This window comes from Lynx canadensis, chromosome E3 (assembly GCF_007474595.2).
Source record: "Lynx canadensis isolate LIC74 chromosome E3, mLynCan4.pri.v2, whole genome shotgun sequence".
Taxonomy (NCBI): Eukaryota; Metazoa; Chordata; class Mammalia; order Carnivora; family Felidae; genus Lynx; species Lynx canadensis.
In genome coordinates, this window is record NC_044318.1 from 40,426,628 (window position 1) to 40,449,526 (window position 22,899).

General features: G+C 62.6%; 1 protein-coding gene across 1 annotated transcript; it reads right to left on the bottom strand.

Moving 5' to 3' along the window:
- Positions 1-1,218: 1,218 nt before the first annotated feature.
- Positions 1,219-22,349, bottom strand: GET4 (guided entry of tail-anchored proteins factor 4). The gene is made up of 9 exons (XM_030301579.1): positions 22,132-22,349; positions 17,463-17,541; positions 17,049-17,130; positions 16,512-16,661; positions 9,859-9,997; positions 8,682-8,822; positions 8,451-8,526; positions 8,245-8,317; positions 1,219-2,051 (listed from the first exon to the last, which is right to left on the bottom strand). The coding sequence occupies exons 1-9, from the start codon at positions 22,281-22,283 to the stop codon at positions 1,966-1,968; spliced, it is 978 nt and encodes a 325-aa protein (XP_030157439.1). The 5' UTR covers positions 22,284-22,349; the 3' UTR covers positions 1,219-1,965.
- Between the last annotated feature and the right edge of the window lie 550 nt (positions 22,350-22,899).

Sequence of the window (22,899 nt, forward strand, 5' to 3'; positions counted from 1 at the left end):
CCCTCTGCATCTGAGCACACGGCCCGCCAGCTGGGACCCCTGCACACCCGAACGGGGGCGCGGCTGCAGGGTCAAGAGGGAGTACGAGGCTGCACCACGCCCCCTGCTGTCTCAACCCTGACCCTACTGCACAGAGGCTGCGGGGCAGGGGTCCCCCAGACAGCTGGGCTGGGGGTGAGGCCAGCCAGAGGTCAGCCAGGGCCACTGCCAGAGTCCCAGAGACCCCACCTGCCCCAGGAGAGACCATCCACTGGCCCTGCTCCTCCCCAGCTGTGCCGCCACACCATAAGCCACCGTCACTGGCCCGTCTTCCCCAAGGAAACGAGGAGTCTCCTCCAAGGTGGAACGGGTAACCTCGTGGTCCCCTCCCCGAGTGGCCAGCAGCCCAGGCCACAAGTTCTCTGGGACTGGTAGTCTAGACCCTCTCTTGGCCCGGAGGCAGAGGTGTTGTGCCCGTTTCAACAAGAAACAATTTCACCACTGGCAGGAACAATTTCCGAAACAAGGTAGGAAACTCATGGTCCACAAAGGGTGTCACCGAGCTTACCTCACAGACGTCCGGGTGACGGGCTAGAGGCCGGCTCGGGGCTGGTGGTCGTGGTGGCCTCTGCTCCCTCGTGCCGTACGGCGGAGACGTGGGGACACAAGGCCCGCCCGGCTGCAGGCGCCGCTGACAACTGCCCGGTAAAAGGGCCGCACCCACGGGGGACGCGGGTCTCCGTGTGCTGAGGGTCCAGGCAGACGCCACCGCCGGGGGACGTGGGCGCAGGCAGGAAGCAGCTGTACAGGGGTGCTGTGCTTCCCGGCAGAACCGCACAGAAAAACCGCCGTGCCGCTCAAACTCCCCTCACGCCGACTGCGCTGGGTGCGCGTTGTAGTTCCGGAACAAACGTCACGGCAGGAGCCAGGCGCCGGTGGTGGGCTTGAACCCTGCACTTCAGAGCCAACCTGTACCACCACCTGCTCCGGAGAGCCACGCCGGGCAGCTGGGGGGGGCCTCGGCGTGGTCTGTCCCCACCTCCCCCGCGGCCTGTCTGTGTTGTCTCCACATCTGCGTATGCACCGCCACATGTTTACACAAGAGCCACGAGACCTTCCGCAACCGGCCGCGCGTGGCCATCCACAGCACCCACGTGGGCACGGTCCAGACAGCCCTGGCCAGGCCGGACTCGGCAGCCGCTCCCCACTGCGCACTCAGAAAGGACGAGCACGGCAAAACCCAGTATAAAGGATTTATTTAAACTCAACAATTAACACAAACCTTCCTTTAAACTTCGTTTTACAGTCAATAAAAGTGTGTGTATCTTACGCCTTGCCATGCATGATCACTGTGTATTAATCTACAACTCTTATTTTAAATCGTGAAAAAATAAAGTGTCTCCCCTCTTGTAATCGCCCTGGGAACACCGGGTCTGGCATCAGCGAGAAAGGGCAGATCCGCTCACTCCCGGACTGGCTGTTCGGTTAAACCCTAAAACGTCAGGTCAGAAGAATCAACCACCCAATGAAAATAAATACCGCCTTTCGAGACGTGGAAAGGACTCCCGATCCCCTCGCGAGGCCCGTCCCGAGCGGCCGTGGCCTCGGGATTTGGCACAGAGCAGCCGCCCCGATGCTCTCCGGGACACTGGTGGCCGGGCCACCGCAGGACGTCCAGGTGGTGCTGGCTGGGCGGCGGCCACCCCCCACGCCACCCGTGACGGGGACGGGCCTCCGTCGGACGCCAGGCGGCCTCCCGAAGCAAACCAGACACAGAGGACAGGGAGAGGGTGGGAGCGCGGCAAGGCCCGTGCTTTATTGTGGTCAGTCTGGAGGTGCAGCCCGGCCCAGCCAGCACAGCCGCGGCGGAGGCGCAGCCCGGGGCGGGCGCGCAGACGCCAACGCGGCCACGGCAGCCGCGGACCGGGAGCCCCCGGGCGTGGGGGCCCGGGCTCGGGGCGGCTTCGTGCGGGCCGCCGGGCGGGGTCAGTCGAGCTCGATGGGGCTGCTGTCGTCCTGACTGTCCTCGCCCTCCTGCTCCGAGGCGCCCATGAGGCTGCTCAGAAGGTTCCCTGGAAGCAAACGCAGGCGCCGTGAGGCACAGCGGCCCCGCGCTGCCGGCACCCCTGCCCGGGGAACCCCACCTTCCACGGCACCGCGTCCCGGGGCCCGGACGGGAGGCGCGGGGGCCCCACCACGCGTCCCTGGGAACGCGGATGCCTGTGCCCAGAGCCCTCGGAGTTGTCAGTAACCCGCGGTCACAGGGACGTCACCATCCACCGACACGAAGCCGTAAATTACACACGTGCTGACTTAAAGGTATCCAGAAACGGGTCGGGATGCGTCAGAGACCCCAGGGCCACACACGGAGACGTTAATGGCTGTCGCCCACTGGCGCAGTCACCACGGACACTTTGCCTCACTCTGATCTCACCCACGGAACCACTACTGTGTCACCACAGGGTCAGCAGTTTACAAAGTCCTTGAAGCCAAGCCACCGAGAAAGTAAGAACACACGCCCACGGGAACGACGTTCTCGGGACAGACTGCCACGAAGGTGCAGAATCGTCCCCGATCTGCCGCTAACCCGGGTCCAACGAACACACCAGCAGCACTCTGGGCGCCGGAAGGGCCGACTCTGAAGTTCTGGTGGGAAACGAGCGAGCACGAAGTATGAGGACGCGCGTGGCGAGGAGGGAGGCTGGACGTCAGGCCCGACAGATGCAAACACGCAGCCCCCAGGCCCGGGTGAAACCACAGTGCACCTACACGCAGCTGGCCCAGGAAGGAAGGTGGGCCTCCACCCCCGCCTTCCCCGGCACAAATCCGGACGCCAGACGCACAGTTTCCAACTAGAAAGTCAAATCGTGTTCCCCAGGAGACGCCTTTCCACACGGTCTCAGGAAGACCTTTCCACGGTTTGGCCCACGTGCATCAAAATGGCAAACGTCCACCCAGCCCAAGCCCGAGGGACCGACGAGGCAGGGTGCCACGTGGATTCGGACAGCAGGACGGGGGCAGGGTCACGGAGCTTTGCGGGACGAGCCCGCGGCTGAGCCTGGCACCTGGGGCAGCCTCAGCTCCATCAAGAACCAGGCGCAGTGTGGAGGATACGTCGCAAGGGCACACAACAGCCATCTGTGTGTTTTTGCAGTTATTTCCAGAAGGAAGCTGAGGAAGGGAAGAAGTCTGAACGGCAAGGCGGATTTCGGTGCGTGCTGGCGAATACGAACTCCACGAGGTAACACCTACCCGCTCAAAAGTAGCAGCACATCGAGGCTCGTAAAAGCCACTCTCAGATGAAGTGCTACAATGGCCCCTGCCCCGGTGGAGGTCGAAGTTGACATGGGACCCCGGTGAAGGCGACGGCACGTGGTGTTGAGGCCTGGGGCCGCCAGGCTAGGCAGACGAGGGGCGGAGGCCTGGCCTCGAGATGCCGGGTCAGAATCCTGGCATCTAACAGCGGCCAAGACGAACCCGTGAAGAAATGCACGGTGTGCACGGGCCGGTAAACGAGTCAGGAGCCCCCCTCGGGAACCCCCCCCCCCCCCCCCGAACAGAGCAAAGTCCTGGTCCCGACGGCCTCACTGGCGAGGCCCGCCGAACGCTTCAAGGACACCCCACGCCGGTCCTTCTCAGACTTCTCCAGAAATACTGAGGAAGAGGGAGCGCGTCCCAACTCCTTCCAGGCGGCCGGCGTAGCCCCCATACCAAAGCCCAAGGCGCCGGGAGGAGATCGGGGACCGCCACCCCTCGTGAGCGCTGATGCAAACGTCCGAGCAGAGCGCCGGCAAACAGACCGCGACAGCGCACGCACGGACGACGCGCCCCGAGGGGCCTCGCGCCTGCACCGCGAGGAGGGCTCCCCACGACAGGCCGGCGGGGGGGGCGCGGCCCCTGGGGAGAGGGGGGAAGACCCACGCGATCGTCCACCTCCACGGACGCGGGATCGGCCCCTGGCCGGCCCCACGCGGTCATCACGGCACTCAACCAACCGGGAACGGGAGGAGCCACCTCCACACGGTCCCCGCCGTCTCCGGAGAGCCCACGGGGGACGTCATGCGCAGGGGCGAGACCCTGAGAGCTCCTCCTCGAGGAGCAGACACGCGAGGAGGCCCTCGCCACCTCCATTCCACACCGAATGGAAATTCCAGCCAGAGCAAGCAGGGAGAGAGAGAAGGAAAAGGCACCCACGGCGCAAAGGGAGCAGCGACACCGTGTTTTGCGCAGGACGTGGTCCCGCCACACAGAAAACCCCAAGGGCTGCACGAAACAGCCGTCGGAGCAAGTGAATTCAGCAAATGAGCGGGATACAAAGCACGTGGAGATCCGCTGAATTTCTCTACGCCAATAATAAATAACCGGAAAAATATCAAGAACAATTCCATTCACAGCAGCATCCACAAGAATAAAACACTGAGGCACTGGCTTTAACCGAAAGGCTGAACGACTCATGAATGAAAATGATAAAACACTGAAAGTCACTGAAGTCACAAATAAATGGAAACGCTTTCCGTGTCCACGGGTTGGAAAACGTGATACCGTGTAAATGCCAATACCCTCCAATGCCATCTACAGGATCAATGCAGTCCTTGTCAAAATCTCAATGACGTTTTTGCAAGAAAAGAAGAACCCACTCTAAAATTCATACAGAATTGCAAGAGACTCAAACAGCCAAAACTACCTTGAACAAGAACAAAACCGGAGAGCTCACGTTTCCTGATTGCGTGAGCTCAAAGCGGTGTGGTGTGGGCAAAGACACACACACACACACACACACACGCATGCAGGCACGCAAGCAAGGACCCATGGAACAGAACAGAGAGCCAGAAACATCCCCGAGCACATGGGGGTCAAACAGATCTGACCAGCATGACAAGACCACTCATGGGAAGATCAGTCTCTTCAACAAACGGGACACTGGACCCCGACCTCACGTGCACACACAAAATAGCTCAAAGTGGATCAAGGACCTAAATGTAAGCCCCAGAACAGTAAAACTCGCAGAAGACACAGAGTGAAAGCTTCCCAGCACTGGACCTGCCGAAGACTGTGGCTGGGACACGCAAGGCCCAGGGAACGGAGGAGAAACAAACGGACTTGGTGAAAATTTTAAGTTCTGCGTCAGAGGACGCTACCCAGAGTGAAAACGCTGCTGGGTGTTGGGAGGGGCGAACAGGCAGAGCACAGAGGATTTTTAGGGCAGAAACCACTCTGAATGACTCTCTAATGGTAGGCGTGTGTGTCTAAACCTATGAATGTACGGCATTAAGAGTGACCCTGAATGTAACCATGTGACCATGAAGTTCAGGTGAGAGTGATGTGTCCGTGCAGGTACAATTTCAACAAGTCCCCCCTCTGTCGCGGGATGCAAGTACCAGAAAGGGCTGTGAGGGGCAGGGAGGTACACGGAAAATCTCGGGGCCTTCCTCTTTACGTCCGTGAAACTTAAGCTACTTTAAAAAAATAAAGTCTGGGGGCACCTGGGTGGCTCAGTCGGTCAAGCGTCCAACTTCAGCTCAGGTCACGATCTCACGACTCATGAGTTCGAGCCCCACATCGGGCTCTGTGCTAACAGCTCAGACTCTGGAGCCTGCTTTGGATTCTGTGTCTCCCTGTCTCTCTGCCCCTCCTCTGCTCATGCTTTCTTTCTCAAAAATAAATAAACATTAAAAACATTTATTACAATAAATACAGTCTTAAAAAAAAAACAATCCACAAAACGGGAAAAAATATTTCTGAATCTTACATCTGACAAGCGTATTCGTCAACTTGATTCAAAAATAAGCACGTGACTTGACCAGATATACAGGTGTACAAATAGCCAATAAGCACGAGAAAACATGCTACACGACCCTCGTCATTAGGGAGATGCGACCCAGCCACAGCGAGCTCCCACCTCACACCCTGTAGGACGGCTGCCAGTAAAACACAGAAAACGGCAAACGTGGGCGAGGATGTGCAAAAACCAGACCCCTCGCGCACAGCTGGTGGGACATGTCTGTCGGGCACAGTCTGGTAGCGACTGCAAACTTGAACACAGAACTTCAGTGTGACCTGGTGAGTCCAGTTTGGGGTGTACTACCCAAAGCACTGGGCGCAGGGACCCCAGCAGACAGGTGCACCCCATATTCACAGCAGCAAATTCACACAGCTAACAGGCGGAAGCAACCCGTGTGCATCACAGATGAAGGTAACACAACACGCGCCATCCACCCACGAAACACTATTCGGCCTTAAAAGGGAAGGAAGCTCTGGCGCCTGCTCCAACGTGGGCGGACCCTGCAGACACCACGGTGAGTGACACGATCCAGACACGGGAGGACACGCACCGGGACACACTCCCACGAGGCCCCGGGGTCGTCAGACTCACGGACACGGGAGGACCCACTCCCACGAGGTCCCGGAGTCGCCAGACTCACGGACACGGGAGGACGCGCACTGGGACCCACTCACTCGAGGTCTCGGGTCGTCACACTCACGGACACGGGAGGACACGCACCGGGACCCACTCCCACGAGGCCCCGGGGTCGTCACACTCACGGACACGGGAGGACACGCACCGGGACCCACTCCCACGAGGCCCCGGGGTCGTCACACTCACGGACACGGGAGGACACGCACCGGGACCCACTCCCACGAGGCCCCGGGGTCGTCACACTCACGGACACGGGAGGACACGCACCGGGACCCGCTCCCACGAGGCCCCGGGGTCGTCAGACTCACGGACACGGGAGGACACGCACCGGGACCCGCTCCCACGAGGCCCCGGGGTCGTCAGACTCACGGACACGGGAGGACACGCACCGGGACCCGCTCCCACGAGGCCCCGGGGTCGTCAGACTCACGGACACGGGAGGACACGCACCGGGACCCGCTCCCACGAGGCCCGGGGTCGTCACACTCACGGACACGGGAGGACACGCACCGGGACCCACTCCCACGAGGCCCCGGGGTCGTCACACTCACGGACACGGGAGGACACGCACCGGGACCCACTCCCACGAGGCCCCGGGGTCGTCACACTCACGGACACGGGAGGACACGCACCGGGACCCACTCCCACGAGGCCCCGGGGTCGTCACACTCACGGACACGGGAGGACACGCACCGGGACCCACTCCCACGAGGCCCCGGGGTCGTCACACGCACGGACACGGGAGGACACGCACCGGGACCCACTCCCACGAGGCCCCGGGGTCGTCACACTCACGGACACGGGAGGACACGCACCGGGACCCACTCCCACGAGGCCCCGGGGTCGTCACACTCACGGACACGGGAGGACACGCACCGGGACCCACTCCCACGAGGCCCCGGGGTCGTCACACTCACGGACACGGGAGGACACGCACCGGGACCCACTCCCACGAGGCCCCGGGGTCGTCAGACTCACGGACACGGGAGGACACGCACCGGGACCCACTCCCACGAGGCCCCGGGGTCGTCACACTCACGGACACGGGAGGACACGCACCGGGACCCGCTCCCACGAGGCCCCGGGGTCGTCAGACTCACGGACACGGGAGGACACGCACCGGGACCCGCTCCCACGAGGCCCCGGGGTCGTCAGACTCATGGACACGGGAGGACGCGCACCGGGACGCACTCCCACGAGGTCCCGGGGTCGTCAGACTCACGGACACGGGAGGACACGCACCGGGACCCACTCCCACGAGGCCCCGGGGTCGTCACACAGACACAGAAGGACACGCACTGGGACGCACTCCCACGAGGCCCCGGGGTCGTCAGACTCAGGGACACGGGAGGACACGCACCGGGACCCACTCCCACGAGGCCCCGGGGTCGTCAGACTCACGGACACGGGAGGACACGCACTGGGACCCACTCCCACGAGGTCCCGGGGTCGTCACACTCACGGACACAGGGTAGGTGGTGGGACCGTGTCTGGGGGAGCGGGTGGAGGTCCGTGTATAACGGACAGAATCTCAACGTGGGGAGATGGAACATTCTGGAAATGGACGGTGCAGATGGCTGCACAGCAGCGAATGTGCTCAGTCCCCTGAGCTGTTCAGTTAGAAGTGGTTAAAATAGCAAATTTCACGATACGTGTATTTTACCACAAAAGCGAAAGATAAAAGAAAACGCCCACCGACGGGGCCCTGGGACGATAGGGCCCGCACGGCTGTGTGGGAGTCTACTGGGAGAAGGACCTCAGGGCCGAGCAGACACGGAGCCCAGGAGAGGACCGCACCTGCGCCCGCCCCGCTCCCTCCCTGCGCCCCCACCCGCCCCCCCACTCACCCAGCAAGCCCCCGTACGAAGACGTCTGCTTGGGCGGCACCCCAAAGAACAGCTGTCCTATCCGGTCCAGGTACTGCAAGAGACAGAGGAACGGGCTCAGCGGGGCGCAGACACGCGGGCGACACGACCTCCCACCCGCCCGGTCCCCGAGGCTCCCCGGTGCCCTCTCCTCCTCCAGCCGCCGCCCGGCCCCACGCGCCCCTCACCTCATTGTACATGGGGTCCCGCCGGAGGGACGGCTGGTACTGCTCACACAGCACCGTGAACACGGTCAGTTTGCCCCTGAAGCGACACGGATGGCAGCACGGATGTCCAGGAGAGTCCAACGTGCAGGGCACACGCACGTGCCCCTCCACACGTGTGCGCATCCCACTGTGCGCTCTATACCCCCTCCCCCCCCCACACACACACGACCCCTCCACGCACACGCAACTCACCCATCTACGGCCAGCAGCAGAAACCAGATGAAATTCAGCAGAGGCTGCACAAACGGAGGGCCGTTCTCGATGGACGGGTGTTTCTGCGTGTACGTTGTGAACACCACTGACGCGCTGCTTTTGTTCTTTAAACAGAGAAACCTGGAAGGGACGCCCTAGTAAGCAGGGTACCGAGGCAGAAACAAGGGACTCGCACAGACGCTCACGTGAGCATCAGACCTGGGACGCTTCTGGGGGCACAGAAGGTCGGCCCCAAACAGCACACAGGGGCCCCCGCCATGCACGGCACCCCTCCGCATTCGCAATTTCCAGGCGAGGACGTGAAGCTCGCGAGGGTGACCGTGTCTGTGGCGGGTTCTCGAACTCCAGACCGCGCGCGCCCAGCAAGTCAGCCCAGGGCCCTGGGGAGCGTGCGGGGCAATGGGACAGGCTCTGACTCCCGCCCCGTGGGGCCATCTCCACGGCCTTCCCGTGGCCGCTTGTCCCTCCTCGTCAAGGTGCGAGCGAGGTGACCGGGTGGTCTCGGGATCCACACACAGGCGCCGTGCACCATACAGCTGGGCTCGGGGGCTCTGGAGTCCCCGAAACTCTCCATTTAGAGGCACAGACACGTATCAGGCCGCCGTGCGGCGGGGCGGGGAGCTCCGAGGTGCCGTCAGGTCCAGCGAGCGTGCTGCAACCTCTCTCCCGTTCACGTGCACAGAACGTGTCCTGTCCCGACACCCGGCCACCGATTCCGGGGGTTTCCGAGGCGGGAGCGCGGGCCCACCCTGCCTCCCTCCCAAGCTGTGCGTGCTCGACGGTCCCGGAAAACCACTGGCGAGGGGGCAGGAGGCGGTCCGATGGGAGCGGGGGAGCCTCACAAGAGACGTCCGGGACCCACACTCGCTCCTCGACCCAGGACACCTAGGACATCTTATTAAATACGCACACCCCCCGAATGACAGCGGCCCGCCGCCCAGAAAATCTAGAGAGAACGGAACACGGGGAGGAACGGCAGGACGCCGGTCAGAACACTCCCTTCCGCGGCCGCCCGACTCAAATCCCACAAACGGTCCGCGGGACCGGGGCGACAACACACAGCCTCCCCGACAGGTCTGCGGCAGGGTCGCGGGGTGGCGACCCTGGGTGGCGTCTCGGCCAGGTGACAGGAGGCCGAGCCAAGGCGGGTACCTACTGTAGCACGGCCTGGGCCACGAACATATCCACCTCGCTGCGGAAGCCCCTGGACGTGGAGTACTCCACCAGCATGTGGGCACAGCCCTCGCCGTCCGCCGAGTGCAGGAAGTGGTACCGGGACTCGCAGTAGTTCTGCTCTGCGGGAGGGAAGCGGACACCCGTGAGCCCCGAGCGCTCCGCACACCGGCCCTGGGCATCCCCTGCACTCGGCACACCTGCCCCGCCCCCCCGGCCCCCGCACACCTGCCTGTGCCCCGCACACCATCCCCGCCCCCCCCACACCTGAGTGCGCTCGGCACCCACCCCCCCCCGCCCCCCCCCCCCCGGCCCCCACACACCCGCCCTGGGCACCCCCTGCAGTCGGCACACCCGCCCCGCCCCCCCCAGCCCCCGCACACCTGCCTGTGCCCCGCACACCATCCCCGCCCCTCACACACCTGAGTGCGCTCGGCACCCCCCCCCCCCCCGCCCCCCCCCGGCCCCTGCACACCTGCCCTGGGCACCCCCTGCACTCGGCACACCCGCCCCGCCCCCCCCGGCCCCCGCACACCTGCCTGTGCCCCGCACACCATCCCCGCCCCCCAAACACCTGAGTGCGCTCGGCACCCACCCCCCCCCCCCCGCCCCCCACACACCTGAGTGCACTCTACACCCACCCCCTAGGCGTCCCATTCACCGCCTCAAATGCCCATGGTGGGAGGGCAGGCTTCGGGCTGAAGTCCCCACATTGGCGTCCGCATTAGCTGGTTCACGAGAGCGGGCCGACGCGAGACCCCTGGACTCATGCTTCTGACAACTGAGACGCAGGCCCCGGAAACCCCGGCACGGAAACGCAGCGAAGGTCAGAGTGGTGCCAGGACCAGGTCGGGCCCGCCTGTCCCCCAGGCCACACGAAGGCCCCTGCCGTCCTGACGGCCACCCACCCTCTGTCCACCTTCCGACGCACATTCCACATTCACTACTTCCCTCTCCGTGTTTGTGGTCCGTCCCCCTCAAGAAGCCCTGCTGGACGAAGGACTGGATGTCCCCACCAGGACTGATGTCCCAGTCAGGATGGACCCGTCCTGCAAGTGGTGAGGACACGGCTCAGCCCCACTGTTTCCCAAGAAGGGCCACACTGTCCCGCTCAACGCGGAGTCACCTAGGAGCCGGACAGACACGTGGAACCTCAGGCCCCAAACTGGAACCTGCACCCCAACAGGTGAGTTGGGGGCACTCTGGCCTCGACCTTCTGAGCCTGTTCCCTGGGGCCACACCTCTCACCAGGGCAGGAAGCTTTAGTGCTAACAGCACAAAAGGGGGCTGGAAGGACCTTCCAGGAAAAGTGTGCTCCAACTAACCTGTTCCTGAAGCACTCCTATTGTACGCTACTCGTGGGACGAGCTCTACTGGTACGTTTGTTAAAAAAATAACAAAAATCCCAGCCTTCCCAACGCCAGTAAATGACTCCCGCTGTACCCCTGCTCCCCGCACTCATTGCTCGGAAACCTGTCTCCCTGCCTGCTGGCCCTCGCAACAATGACGATTCAACACCCTTCGCTCTCACCAGGCGCTGGCAACGCCTGGGCACCCCTGGCTGCCATGGCTAGGGGGGCGGGGCTCCGCATCCTACAGAGCACAGGGGTCCAGAGCGTCCGCCGCGCTGAGGCACAGCCCCGGCCTAGACCAAGCGCCTCCTCACACCCTGGCCCATTTCCCAGAGTGGACCGGATCACGACCCCGTCTCGCTCACAAGGCCCCCTGGCTCCCACACCTTTCCAGGGCTAAGGCGCCATGCCCCAGCCGCCTGCCACCTTCTACCGGGAATAGTGGTCCCCGGCTGGCCAGGACTGCTTCCTGCCATTGGCCCCAGCCCCCAGCGCCCCGCACACCACCTTCCGGAGCTCAGAATGGTTCGAGCCCCCATTTCTTTGTGTACTTGCGCTCTCTTCTCTCCCTCAGACCATCCAAAAATAACTTCTGGTTTTAGAGCATCCACAGAACAGAAAAATTGGGCAAAACCATGCCCGGATGTTCTGTCCCAGAACCAGACTGGCTCCAAGAACCGTACTGGACCCTGTACAAGAGCACCTCGGGGATACTGGGGGCCGGTTCCAGGTCACCGCAACAAAACCAAGTTTTTGGTTTCCCAGGGCACAGAAAGCTGTGTTCACAGTCTGCTAAGCGTGCCCTAGCGCTATGTGAAAACAAGAAACAGAACTTAAATAACAAACGTTAACCATCACCCAAGCCTGCAGCGGGCTATAACCTTTCTGCCGGTGGAAGGTTTTCCTGGAGGCCGCCGGCTGCTGACCGTCAGGGTGGAGGTTGCCGGAGGCTGGGGTGGTTCTGGCAAGTTCTGAAATGAGACGATCAAGTCTGCTGTGCTGACTGACTCTTTCCCGAAAGGCCCCTCCGTAGCGTGCGATGCTGTTCGATAGCATCGTACCCACAGGAGAACTTCCTTCACGCCTGGGGTCCGGCCGCTCACACCTGCTGCGGCTTTAGCGACTCGGTTTACGCGCTGTTCTCAACCCTTTGCGGTCATTTCGACCGTCCGCGCGGTGCCTTCACCAGGGTGGGTTCCAGCTCCAGAAACCTCCCCACTTGCTCACCCGGAAGGAGCGGGACCTCGTCTGGTGAAGCGTGAGACGGAAGCCGTCCAGCCCCACCCGCAGGCTCCACCTCTGGCTCTGGTTCTCTTCCTGTTCCCCCACATCTGCACGGACTTCCTCGCCCGTGTCCCGAACCCCTCGAGGTCGTCCCTGAGGGCTGGCATCGCCTTCTGCCAAACTCCTGTCGCAACTGGTATTTTGGCCTCTTCCTGCGAGTCACGTACGTTCTTAGTGGCATCGAGAACGGGGACTCCTTTCCGGCGGGTTTTCTGGCATCGAGAAGGGTGACCGCTTTCCGGCGGGTTTTCGGCGGACTTATCCCAGCAGAGGAAGCACCATCCGTGGCAGCTACAGCCTTACGAAGTGCGCCTGTTAAAGAAGTCTCGAGGACCGAAACGACTCCTCGGTCCACGGGCAGCAGGACGGATGCCGAGTCAGGCATGAACACCACGCTCGTCTCACTGCCCGTCTCACTGCCCGTGTCCGTCCGAGCTCTCGGGTGACCGGGGCGTCGCACACAGACGCGCTGCCATGCGGGCGGCGGCGTCCCGTCGGCAGGGGACAGGCAGCGCCCACTCCGCGTGCTCGCTTGGGGCCCTGGGACTCGGGACGGGTCGCTGGGCACTGGCCCCGGCTTGCGGTCACCTGCGGTCACCGGCTGCTGCGTCAGCCCTGGACGGGAGGGTCGGCCGGTCCCGTGAGGCTGGGAAGCCAGGTGCTGACGTCTCTCCAATGACGCACGTCCTGACGCACGTCCTCGACGGCGTCTCCTGAAGACCCGTGTGGCGTGCGGTCCCCTTGGTTAACGGTTGCAGCTGGATCTTCCGGACCCCCTGCGGCCGCGTCTACACCGCCGTGCACTCTTCCGTCTCGGACGCGGCCTCTGCTGGCTTCAGACTCTCCTCCCGCAGCTTCCTCCCCGCCTCGGCCTTCCTTCGTGGAACTGAGGCAGTCAGCGCGTGGCTCTGGGTTAGGCTGTAGCTTACGGGGATGCCGTGGCTGGTTCGCTCCTGTGTCCCGACCGCTAAAACGGGGAGGCTGATTCTTTCCCATGCTAATTTCCTTCCCGAGCGTGTCCTTTGTGCCGACCTCCCGGCTAAGCGTCCGGGGCGAGGGGCCCGGTTTCCGCCTTCCTCACCGAGCTTACTCGTCCGTAGCTCGTGATCTGACGTCAGAGACGTGAGACTCTTCCTTTCGCTGGGACCCCAGGGGCCTCTGTAGGGTCATTACGTGGCCCAGTTTCAGTGTTGTTGTGTCTCGGGAAACAGGGAGGCCCGAGGACGAGGAGGGAGAAGGGGAGCGGCCGGTCGGGAAAGCGGTCAGCACACACACGGTTATCGATTTTGTTTGCCCTTACGTGAACGCGGTTCCTGGTCCCCAAAACAATCACGATGGTAACGTCAAAGATCACGGTCACAGATCACAGTGACACATGATGACAAAAAACCTTGGGGCATCTGGATGGCTCAATTAGTTGAGCGTCCAACTCTTTATTTCGGCTCAGGTTGTGGGATCGGGCTGAGCGTGGAGCCTGCTTGGGATTCTCTGTCTCCCTCTGCCCCTCTGCCCAGCTCGTGCTCTCTCTCAAAACTAAAAAAAGTTAACTTTAAAAAAAAAATAAAAAAATAAAAATCTCGAAGTATCGTGAGAATTAGCAAAATGTGACACAGAGACAGCAAGCAAGCAGGCGCTGTTGGAAAAATGGCGCCAATACACTGGCTCAACACAGGGTCACCGCAGACCGATGTGTGGGCAATGCGGGATCTGTGAAGCGTACCAGAACGAGGTGTGCCTCAATCAGCAGACCGCCACAACACAGCAGAACTGACAGCGGAGGCAAGCCGTGGAGGGCTAATCACCGCGGCCGCAGGCCTGTCCCCAGGGGCCACAGCCGCACAGACATCCCTAAACACAGGCTCTGGACACAAGCCACGGACGCCGGGGCGGGACAGGACGCGGGATCTGTGCCTCAGGCACTACGCATAACTGCCTATATCCTGAATTTTAAAATCATGTTCCTAAATATGAATGCCTTAAAGCTGGCTCTCAACCCGAGGCCCCTGAAGGACTCTTTTTTTTCGTTTAATGTTTATTTACTTAAGAGACAGCGAGGGGCGCCTGGGTGGCGCAGTCGGTTAAGCGTCCGACTTCAGCCAGGTCACGATCTCGCGGTCCGTGAGTTCGAGCCCCGCGTCGGGCTCTGGGCTGATGGCTCAGAGCCTGGAGCCTGTTTCCGATTCTGTGTCTCCCTCTCTCTCTGCCCCTCCCCCGTTCATGCTCTGTCTCTCTCTGTCCCAAAAATAAATAAACGTTGAAAAAAAAAAAAATTAAAAAAAAAAAGAGATGGCGAGTGAGCACATGCGTAGGGGAGGGGCGGAGAAGGAGAGAGAAAGAACCCCAAGCAGGCTCCCCAATGCCAGCACCGAGTCTGACGTGAGGCTCGATCCCACGTACCGTGGGATCGTGACCTGAGCTGAAACCAAGAGTCAGGCCCTCAAGTGACTGAGCCGCCCAGGCGCCACCACCTCTGAGGGTCTCTTGGAGCCACAGACGCAGGATCACGTCTGTTTTCTGCCTGGCATCTTCCCATGGACCCCCCAAATAGACTGGGCAAAAGGGGCGCCAAATAAATGCTTGCTAGGAACACAGGTTTGCTGTAGCCGCCCCTGATCGCAGAGCAGGCCGTCCACCTGCACGTGAACACCCCAGGCCGGCCCCTGCAAGATGGGGCGGGAGTAAGGGGCAGGGGCCTCAGGGACCCCCCACCCCGCCGGGCCGGCGAACACCGACGGTCTCTCCCTGACGGGCTTCCGGGCACCCACAATGAACGAGACACTCCAGCATCGGGTGGGTGGGAGGGCATTCTGGCGGGGACAGACGACAGACAGAAAATGCATGGGGCCCACGCGAGGCTGGAAGGCCAGGGCGGCCCGAGGGAGGGGAAGCAAGGCGCCCCCAGGGAGTGCATGCCAGCAGAGGAGGGGCCCAAACCGCCTCAGCCCCAGCGCCCAGCTGCTCCTGCTTGGGCCCCCCTCCGGCTCTGGGTCAAAGTGGGGAAGGGATTCAGCCGCCCTCTAAGGAGAGCGTCCTGACTGTCTGGCCTTTGAACTCATGCACATCTGACCGTTATCCTCCCAGCAGCCCTCTGGGGTGCGGGCAGGGCTGGCATGCCAGCAGCTGAGGGGTCTGAGGAGCCCCACTCGTGGGTCACAGCGGGTGGGGACACGCGAACCAGTGAGCGGTGCCGCCCCGAGAGAAGAGGGGAGGAGTCTGTGTGCTCACACAGCCGGCATCCCCGTGCGGGCGAGGGCTGGGTTCGTGGGGGGCGGCCACCACACGCGTGCCGCCGGACGAGAGGCAAAGCAGGGACGCGCTGGGCCCGCCGGCGTGGGGAGCAGGCAGGCCTATCTGACCACAGAGCCGCCTCTGGACCCAGGCTGCTTCCAGGAGGAGCCGCTAACACAGACGCGACCCGGCGGAAGGCCGCCTGCAAGTGAAGGAAGGTGCCTCTGTGCCCCCACCAAGGCACCTCCCCCCTGCCCAGCGGACGCCCGGTGACGACCCCTGGGAAGGCTGACGCGGTGTGAACGAGCTGCCCGCAGCGCTCACTCAACAGGACACAGCTGTTCAAACCCTCCTGAACAAATGCTGTCCAGGTCACCAAACCGAGGGTCTTTCCCGGCCCTTGAGCACCAGACTCAGAGCTGAGGGTGCGAACCACACCCAGAAACTGCCTGGCATCCCCCCCCGGCCCCCTCATCAGCCAAGTGCTTAACCAGAAGCGGAGATTTAAACTTGAAGATGACGCAGCACGCCGTGCCGTCACAGGGCCCGCCTGGGGAAGATGTCCCAGAGAGGAAGCTGGGGGTGGCGGGGGGCGGACAGGAAGGGCCAGACCAGCGGAGAGCAAATCCTCCCCTCCTGGCTCCCCGCGGCCCAGGAGTGCGACTGCTGACAACAGCTAACGCCAGTAAGAGCCACCAAGGCAGAAACAGGGGCGGCTGTTTGGGGACGGCCTGCACCCTCCCGCCGAGAGCTTTCCCCGCACCGGGCTTACCTTTCCACAGGGTGAGGGCCAGCAGCTGGTGGAGACGGGGGTGGCCCAGCTTCCCTGATCCTCCACTGGACCACTTCAGGGCTCGAGACACAAAAGCCACTCGCTCCGGGGAATTCGGGTCCATCAGACTGAACAGTTTAGCCAGATTTTCTAAAACGACACAAACACAGACCCTCATCCAGAGAAGCGCTGCCGTTCAGCGCCCCACACGCCGCAGGTCAGGGTTCGCCGAAACAAGAACTGTTCCGCCCCGGAGCTGAGAAATGGCGTTCTGGTGTGTCCCAGGGCCCCCCCCCGCCGCTGACCTCTCGGCCGCAAAGTCAGCAGCCTGGAGGCTCGGCCTGTGTCCTGGAGCAGAGGGGGAGGTGGACTACAGCAGGGAGCTGGCCCCCGGGGGACCCGCCCCGATGCACGCTCAGCGTGCGGGCAGGCGGGCGGGCGAGGTGCCAGCGTCCACCAGAGAGGGCGCGCGCGTGCGCGTTGGGGCGTCACTACTCCACGTGCACAGGTACCTCGTGCACAGTCAGAAAGCCTCACCCAACAGGTCAGCGGCCACCTCGACTTCTGCCTTCTCCAGCGACTCTAAGACCAACATGGACAAGTCCGCGGCGCTGTTTTGCTACAAAACACAGAAGTGAGTAGGAATCACAGAAGCAGAGCCCTGGCTGGTCTTTAGAAGCCCCGGCAGAGCTGGACGGCTGCTCCGGTGTCCAGCCAGAAACGCGTGGCGGGGAGATGCACGGGGCCCCCCGGGCGGGGCGCCTGGAGGACGGAGACCCTGGCCGGCGCGGCACCCGGCACCCTCACACGGCACCCCGGACACAAGCACACCCGCCTGGAGGTGGCCAGCGGCAGGGACGGTCCACGGTCGTCCGCCACACCTCTCCCTGGACGCTCCTTTTCCAACCCGCGGGCCCCAAGCAGAGGGGGAAAGGCAGGCCCGCCGCGTACTTGGCCGTGGCTGAAGAACAGGAGTGCCCCCGAGCACATGAGCTCCCGCGCCTCCGTGTGCTTGCTCTGTGACATGTACCTGTAAGACAGAGAGGAGGGCGGAGCCCCAGTTAGGTCCAGTTATGCCCCGTGCTCCCCCGCAGACGTCCTCCACAGTCTGACACACTCTCGGAATCACGCTCCCCCAGCCCAACGGCTACGGTTTAGAGAGAAAGCGCGAAAGATACGACGTGTGAGTAAACACAGGAACTTTATACGGCAAACGATCCCGGAAACACGCGTGTGCGCCTGCGTGCGTGACCGACCAAGAACAGAGTCGAGCTGTGTCGTCGCCTGAGGCCTGCCACCTCACCGGGCGGTCACGGCACCCCGGCCCCCACCCACCGTGGCAGAGAGTCCCTGCCGTCAGCGAGGCAGGCCTCGGGGGACTGGCAGACCCACACCCCCCATCTGACAGCAGCACGGGTGGGGGGCCTGGCGCAGCTCAAAGGTCGCAGCAGAAGGACCCAGAGAAAGGCTGGATGACGTCCACCCCGAGCACACAGGCCCCGCTTCGGTGGTGGGACCCGCGTGAAGGACAGAACGACATACTGGTGTCCATCGGAGAACCAAAGGTCAGGGCCCCGCTTGGGGGTCGGGACAGCAGGAGCTCACTGGGGGACGTCGACTCTCTCTGTGGTCCCCACCCCCTCCACCCCACCCTGTCCTGCCTCACTTTCCCATTTTGGACACATTTCTCAGTTTCCTTAACTACAGAGAGATAGACACACCGAGAAGCCGGAGCCTGGCAGGCAACTAAACACAAACAACAGGATGACGGTCTGTCTGCGACAGGCGACATTTAGCGAAGCCGAGTTGAGCCCGAGAGAGAGCCAACAGCAGGAAGCAGCTCCCCGCAGCCCGGCGCAGAGCTAAGCGCGCGACCCGACGCTCGACTCGCTGGCCGTGCGTCTATCTCCGTGATTATCAGAAAAGAAACAGAGCCAAAACAAGTCGAAGAAAGATACCGAGCGAGCAGCACAAGGTGCTCCCAAGACAGGCAAACAGCAAACACGGAGGCCTGGGAGCCCGTCTGTAGCTCGCCCCGACCGGCAGGCCAGGGGGGACGCGAGCGCCTGGCTATTCAACTAACCACAGAAACGGTCTTTGCTTCACTAAGGTTCCACGACCGGAACCCCCCTGGAGAACAGGCCCCGCCGCGATCAGCACACAGAAGACCCATCTGCCGGGCGGGGGCGGCACCAGTGGGGGGAACCCGCAGCCCGGCCAGAAAACCACCGCCAGCCTGCGGGCTGCGCCCCCCCCACACGCCCAGCTCGTCGCAGCCCGGTCCTGCCGGGGGCCCACACTGCCACGGGCGGTCCCGGGAAGGCGAGTTCCAGAGGCGCGCAGCCCCACGCTGCCACCGGCACGGACACGCGGAACCGCAGGCACCTCTCCGTGACAATCCTGCCAGCGTGCCGCTGCTTACACGAGACGTGACAGGGCTCTAGACTCTCCCGTCTGAGATAACCTCTCAGAGCACCAGATGACAGAAGTCCCTGGGACAATAGGGCCTGCTTTCGAGCACCCGCAGCTCCAGGGCTGGGGGCTCCAGGGGGAGCGGAGCAACGCAAGGGTTCCACGGCGCACACGCCCGGCTCGGGGAGCTCGCGTGTTGCAGATCAAGCAAAGCTGGAAAAAACGGAAACAGTGAAAGGCGATCGTGAGAAATGCACGTGCTTCTGTCTGGAACTCGGGATGGGAAGGGATTTAGTGCCGGGGCCCAAGGTGTTGGGGGTGGGGGGGAGCTGAGAGCAGGCGGGGCACCATCCACCATCCACGTGGCCCTGACGTCAGCACACATGTGTACGCACCAATGGAACCCGCACCTGGCCAGCACGTGATTGGGGCGGGGGGGCGGGCGTCCCACCCAGCCTTGTGCCTTGTCCGTTGATTCTGCTTTTTATTAAAAGAAGCAAGCAGAACGTAACAAAAACGTTAATGCTACCAATAGAAATTGTGGGGTCAGAGAGAGGCATGTCAGGTGTCAGCTAACAGCACCCCATGCTGTGGAGCTCAGGAGGGCTCGGCATCACCGCAGGGTCACCCCGAGAACATGACCGGAACCCCCTGGAACCCCCTGGCACAGCCCCCTCCTTTAGGAAAAGTTCCTTATTTGCTTGGAGGTTTAAGTTTTTCTTTTAAAAATTTTCATTTGATTTGGGAGGCAAAACAGCGACACAAATGTCAGAAGGCCCCTGGGAAGGAAGACGGATTTTGGTGAAATCAGAGGGACGCAGGCTGGATGCAGAGGGGCCCCCCCGGGAGGTGACGGTGGAGGCACTGGGCCAAGGGAAGCCAGAAGTGGGGGGCTAGAGAACTACTGAGTACCCATAACCCAACAGGCCTGGAAAAGAGACTCCCTCCTAGTCCCAGAGAAGCTCTGAAGACACTAAGTGGCCACCTGCTGGCACCACACGGGGGTGGGGTGGGGTGGAGAGGGGGCAGAGCGTCCAGCTGAACGACTGGACCTCTGCCACGGTCCACGCCTAAGGGATGCGCACCAAGTAAGCCCGACCCACCCGACTGCCCGATTCCGGGCTCCCTTCTCCTTCAGCTGCCCTGAAGTACGACAATTACAAGTGTAATTTGTGAAAGTCTCTGACAGGTGAACGGGTGCCAAGCTGTGGTCCATCCGCACTACAGAACACCACTTGGCCACAGAAATGAATGAACGCTACGCACGGGGGTAAATCCTGAATGATCATGCTGCGTGGACCCGAAAAAGACAAAAAGAGGATATGATTCCACTTACGTCCCATTCTAGAAAATGCGAATCCATCTACCGTGACCGTGATGCAGAGATCAGGGGTTGCCTGGGGGCGAGGGGTACAGATGAGAAAACTTAGGCAGTGACGGAAACTCTTAGTATCCTGACTGCTGACGGTTTCGTGCGAGCACATGCCAAAACTCATCAGAGTGCGTGTTCTACGTAAACTCTCACACAAACGTGTATTTACTTACACAAAGACCAAAAACCTAATGTAACTCCGTGAACCTGACTTCTCCCAGAGCCACACACCCAGGAGGAGGATTCTAAACAGGTCCGCACGGACTGTACCCTGGGAGACAAGGAAAGCTCCCGGCTGTTTCACTCAGACCTTGTGGACGCCACAAATGCCACCACCGACTTCGTCCCCAGGGAGGCCAACGGCAGATCATTTACTTTTGCCAACTACCAAGAGGTGAAGGTACACCCCACTGCCCCACGACCAAGCCAAGGCTGAGACAGGTTCAGCAAGATGTCGTGGGTCACTGGTCACAGAGCAGAGGTGGAATTCGAAGTAGGTCAAGGCTGTGCTGGCAGAGAGCATGCTTTCCGTCACCACCCCCGGCCACTCCAGACACACACCCTGTGCAGAGACACTTGCCTCTTTATAGCTGATCAACACCTCCTTTCCCCACACGGGCAGAAGTGTCTCAAAACAAGAAACACTGTTCGTTTTCGGGAAGATCCAGTTTCGCTGATTAATCACTGGGGCAAATATTTACATACAAATCCCGGAGAACAGCGAGCACCGGGGCAGATCTCCAGGCCACATGGATATCTGATTGCCAAGCGGCCAGGCGGAAGGCTTCATGTTGCAAACTTCATTGCCTAGCCTCCTCAAGTCTTTGGCTGATTCCCTAAACCACAACCAACTCACTCCTACCTGGTCCTCTAAGCCAACAGAGCCCACCGTCGTCTGGGACGTGACGAGCCGCACTCAGAGCACCTCTAAGTCCCCAAGACCTTGATCCGACTGGTTATTTAAAGAAAATTAAAAAACCTAGGCCGAAATGGTGAACAGGCCCGACTCTGTGGCAGTTCGGAAAGAAAAAGCAGGCCACAAAACAGCTTTAACCACCTATAAAATGGTCTTTAAGGCCTATCCGACTCGCAACGAACGGCCCATTGCGTTCTGGCCCGAACCGTAGAGAAGCGGCAGAACTTACCGGAATGTGCCAAGAACCACCCAGAAATCACATCAGCGGACGTGTTACAGCACAACCACCGAAAGAAAATTAACGCAGGCCACGCGACACTCGCCAACGCTCCAGGGCCGCACCGGAAAAGCACATTTTATCGCCCGCAACCCGCAGCGGGCCAGCTTGCACGCGTCGCGAGCCCTGAGCGCCCCCGCGCCCCGCAGCTCAGCGCCTGGGACACTCACCGTGGCGCCGGGGCTGCCGGCCGCGCAGGTGCAGGCGCAGCGCCGGGCTCGCGGGCACGGCTGGCCCAGCGCGCGGCGCAGGGGCCCCGGGGCAGAAAGACGCTTAACCCGGACGACCGGACCGCCGGGGGACGCAGACCCCGAGGCTCGGTCCCGGGGTGGCCGTGGCTGGGCGAGGCCGGCCAGGGGCCCGGAGAGTGGATGTGCCGGGCCAGGCATGGGGCGGCCGGGCCGGGACTGGGGGAGGCCCGGCTGGCGGGGAGCTGGGCCGGGGCACGGGGGAGGCCGGGCTCGGCGTCCTCAGTCCTCCGCCTCCCGGCCGCCCGCCTGCTCCGACCGCCGCGGCGACAGGCAGCGGCGCGGGCCAATGGGGGCGCGGGGCGGCGCGGCGCGGCCAATGGAAGGCGGCCGGGGGCGGGGCGCCAGGCTCGGCGGAAAGCCCTGGAAGGCGGCGGCCGCGGCGCAGCGGCTACCTGAAGAACAGGGTCCGGTACATCTGGTGCGCCTCGTAGTAGTCACCCTTCTCGACGCTGGCGCGCAACTTGCCCTCCACGCGCTGGACACCGCCGCGATTCCGGGCGCCGTTCCGGGCACTCTCCTGCTCGGCCATCGCCGCCGCCGCCATCGGGCCGGCGCTCCGCGAAGGGCTGACGCTGTCGCAGGCGCGGTCGGCAGCGCCTCTCGGCTTCCGTCCCGGCGGCCGTCCGACGCCCTCTACGGTGGCCCGCGAGGAGCCGCGCGCAGCTGGAGGCGGGCGCGCCGGCGGGCGACCACGTGATTGCGGGGCGGGGCCGTGGAGCCAGCGGCGGACGGCCACGTGACCTCGGGGCGGGGTCGCGGCGTCTGCGGAGGGCGGCCGCGTGGCCGCTGGGCGGGGTGGAGGCGGCGCGCACGTGACCGCGGCTCGCTGGCTGACGCCACAATGGCGGCGGCACGTGACGACCGGGTTCTGGGGCGCTGCGGGGGAGAAACTGAGGCTGAGCGGCGCGGGGCTGGGGAGGGTGGCCTGAGGTGAAACAAGCGGCATTTCCACCATCGTTGGGACGCAAAGATTCCTAAATAAAAGCTGTGTTTTCACGCTTTCGGGCGCGGGTACAGGGGAGGTGAGGGTCCTGATTTGGCCCGGGTTTGGGACCAAAGAGAGGTCGAAGTCGAGATGACACGTCATCGCTCGAGTCGCCGGCTCGCTTGGACGCAGAAGCACCTGTTAACACAGAGCTGCAAGTCTGGTGGGAGATGGG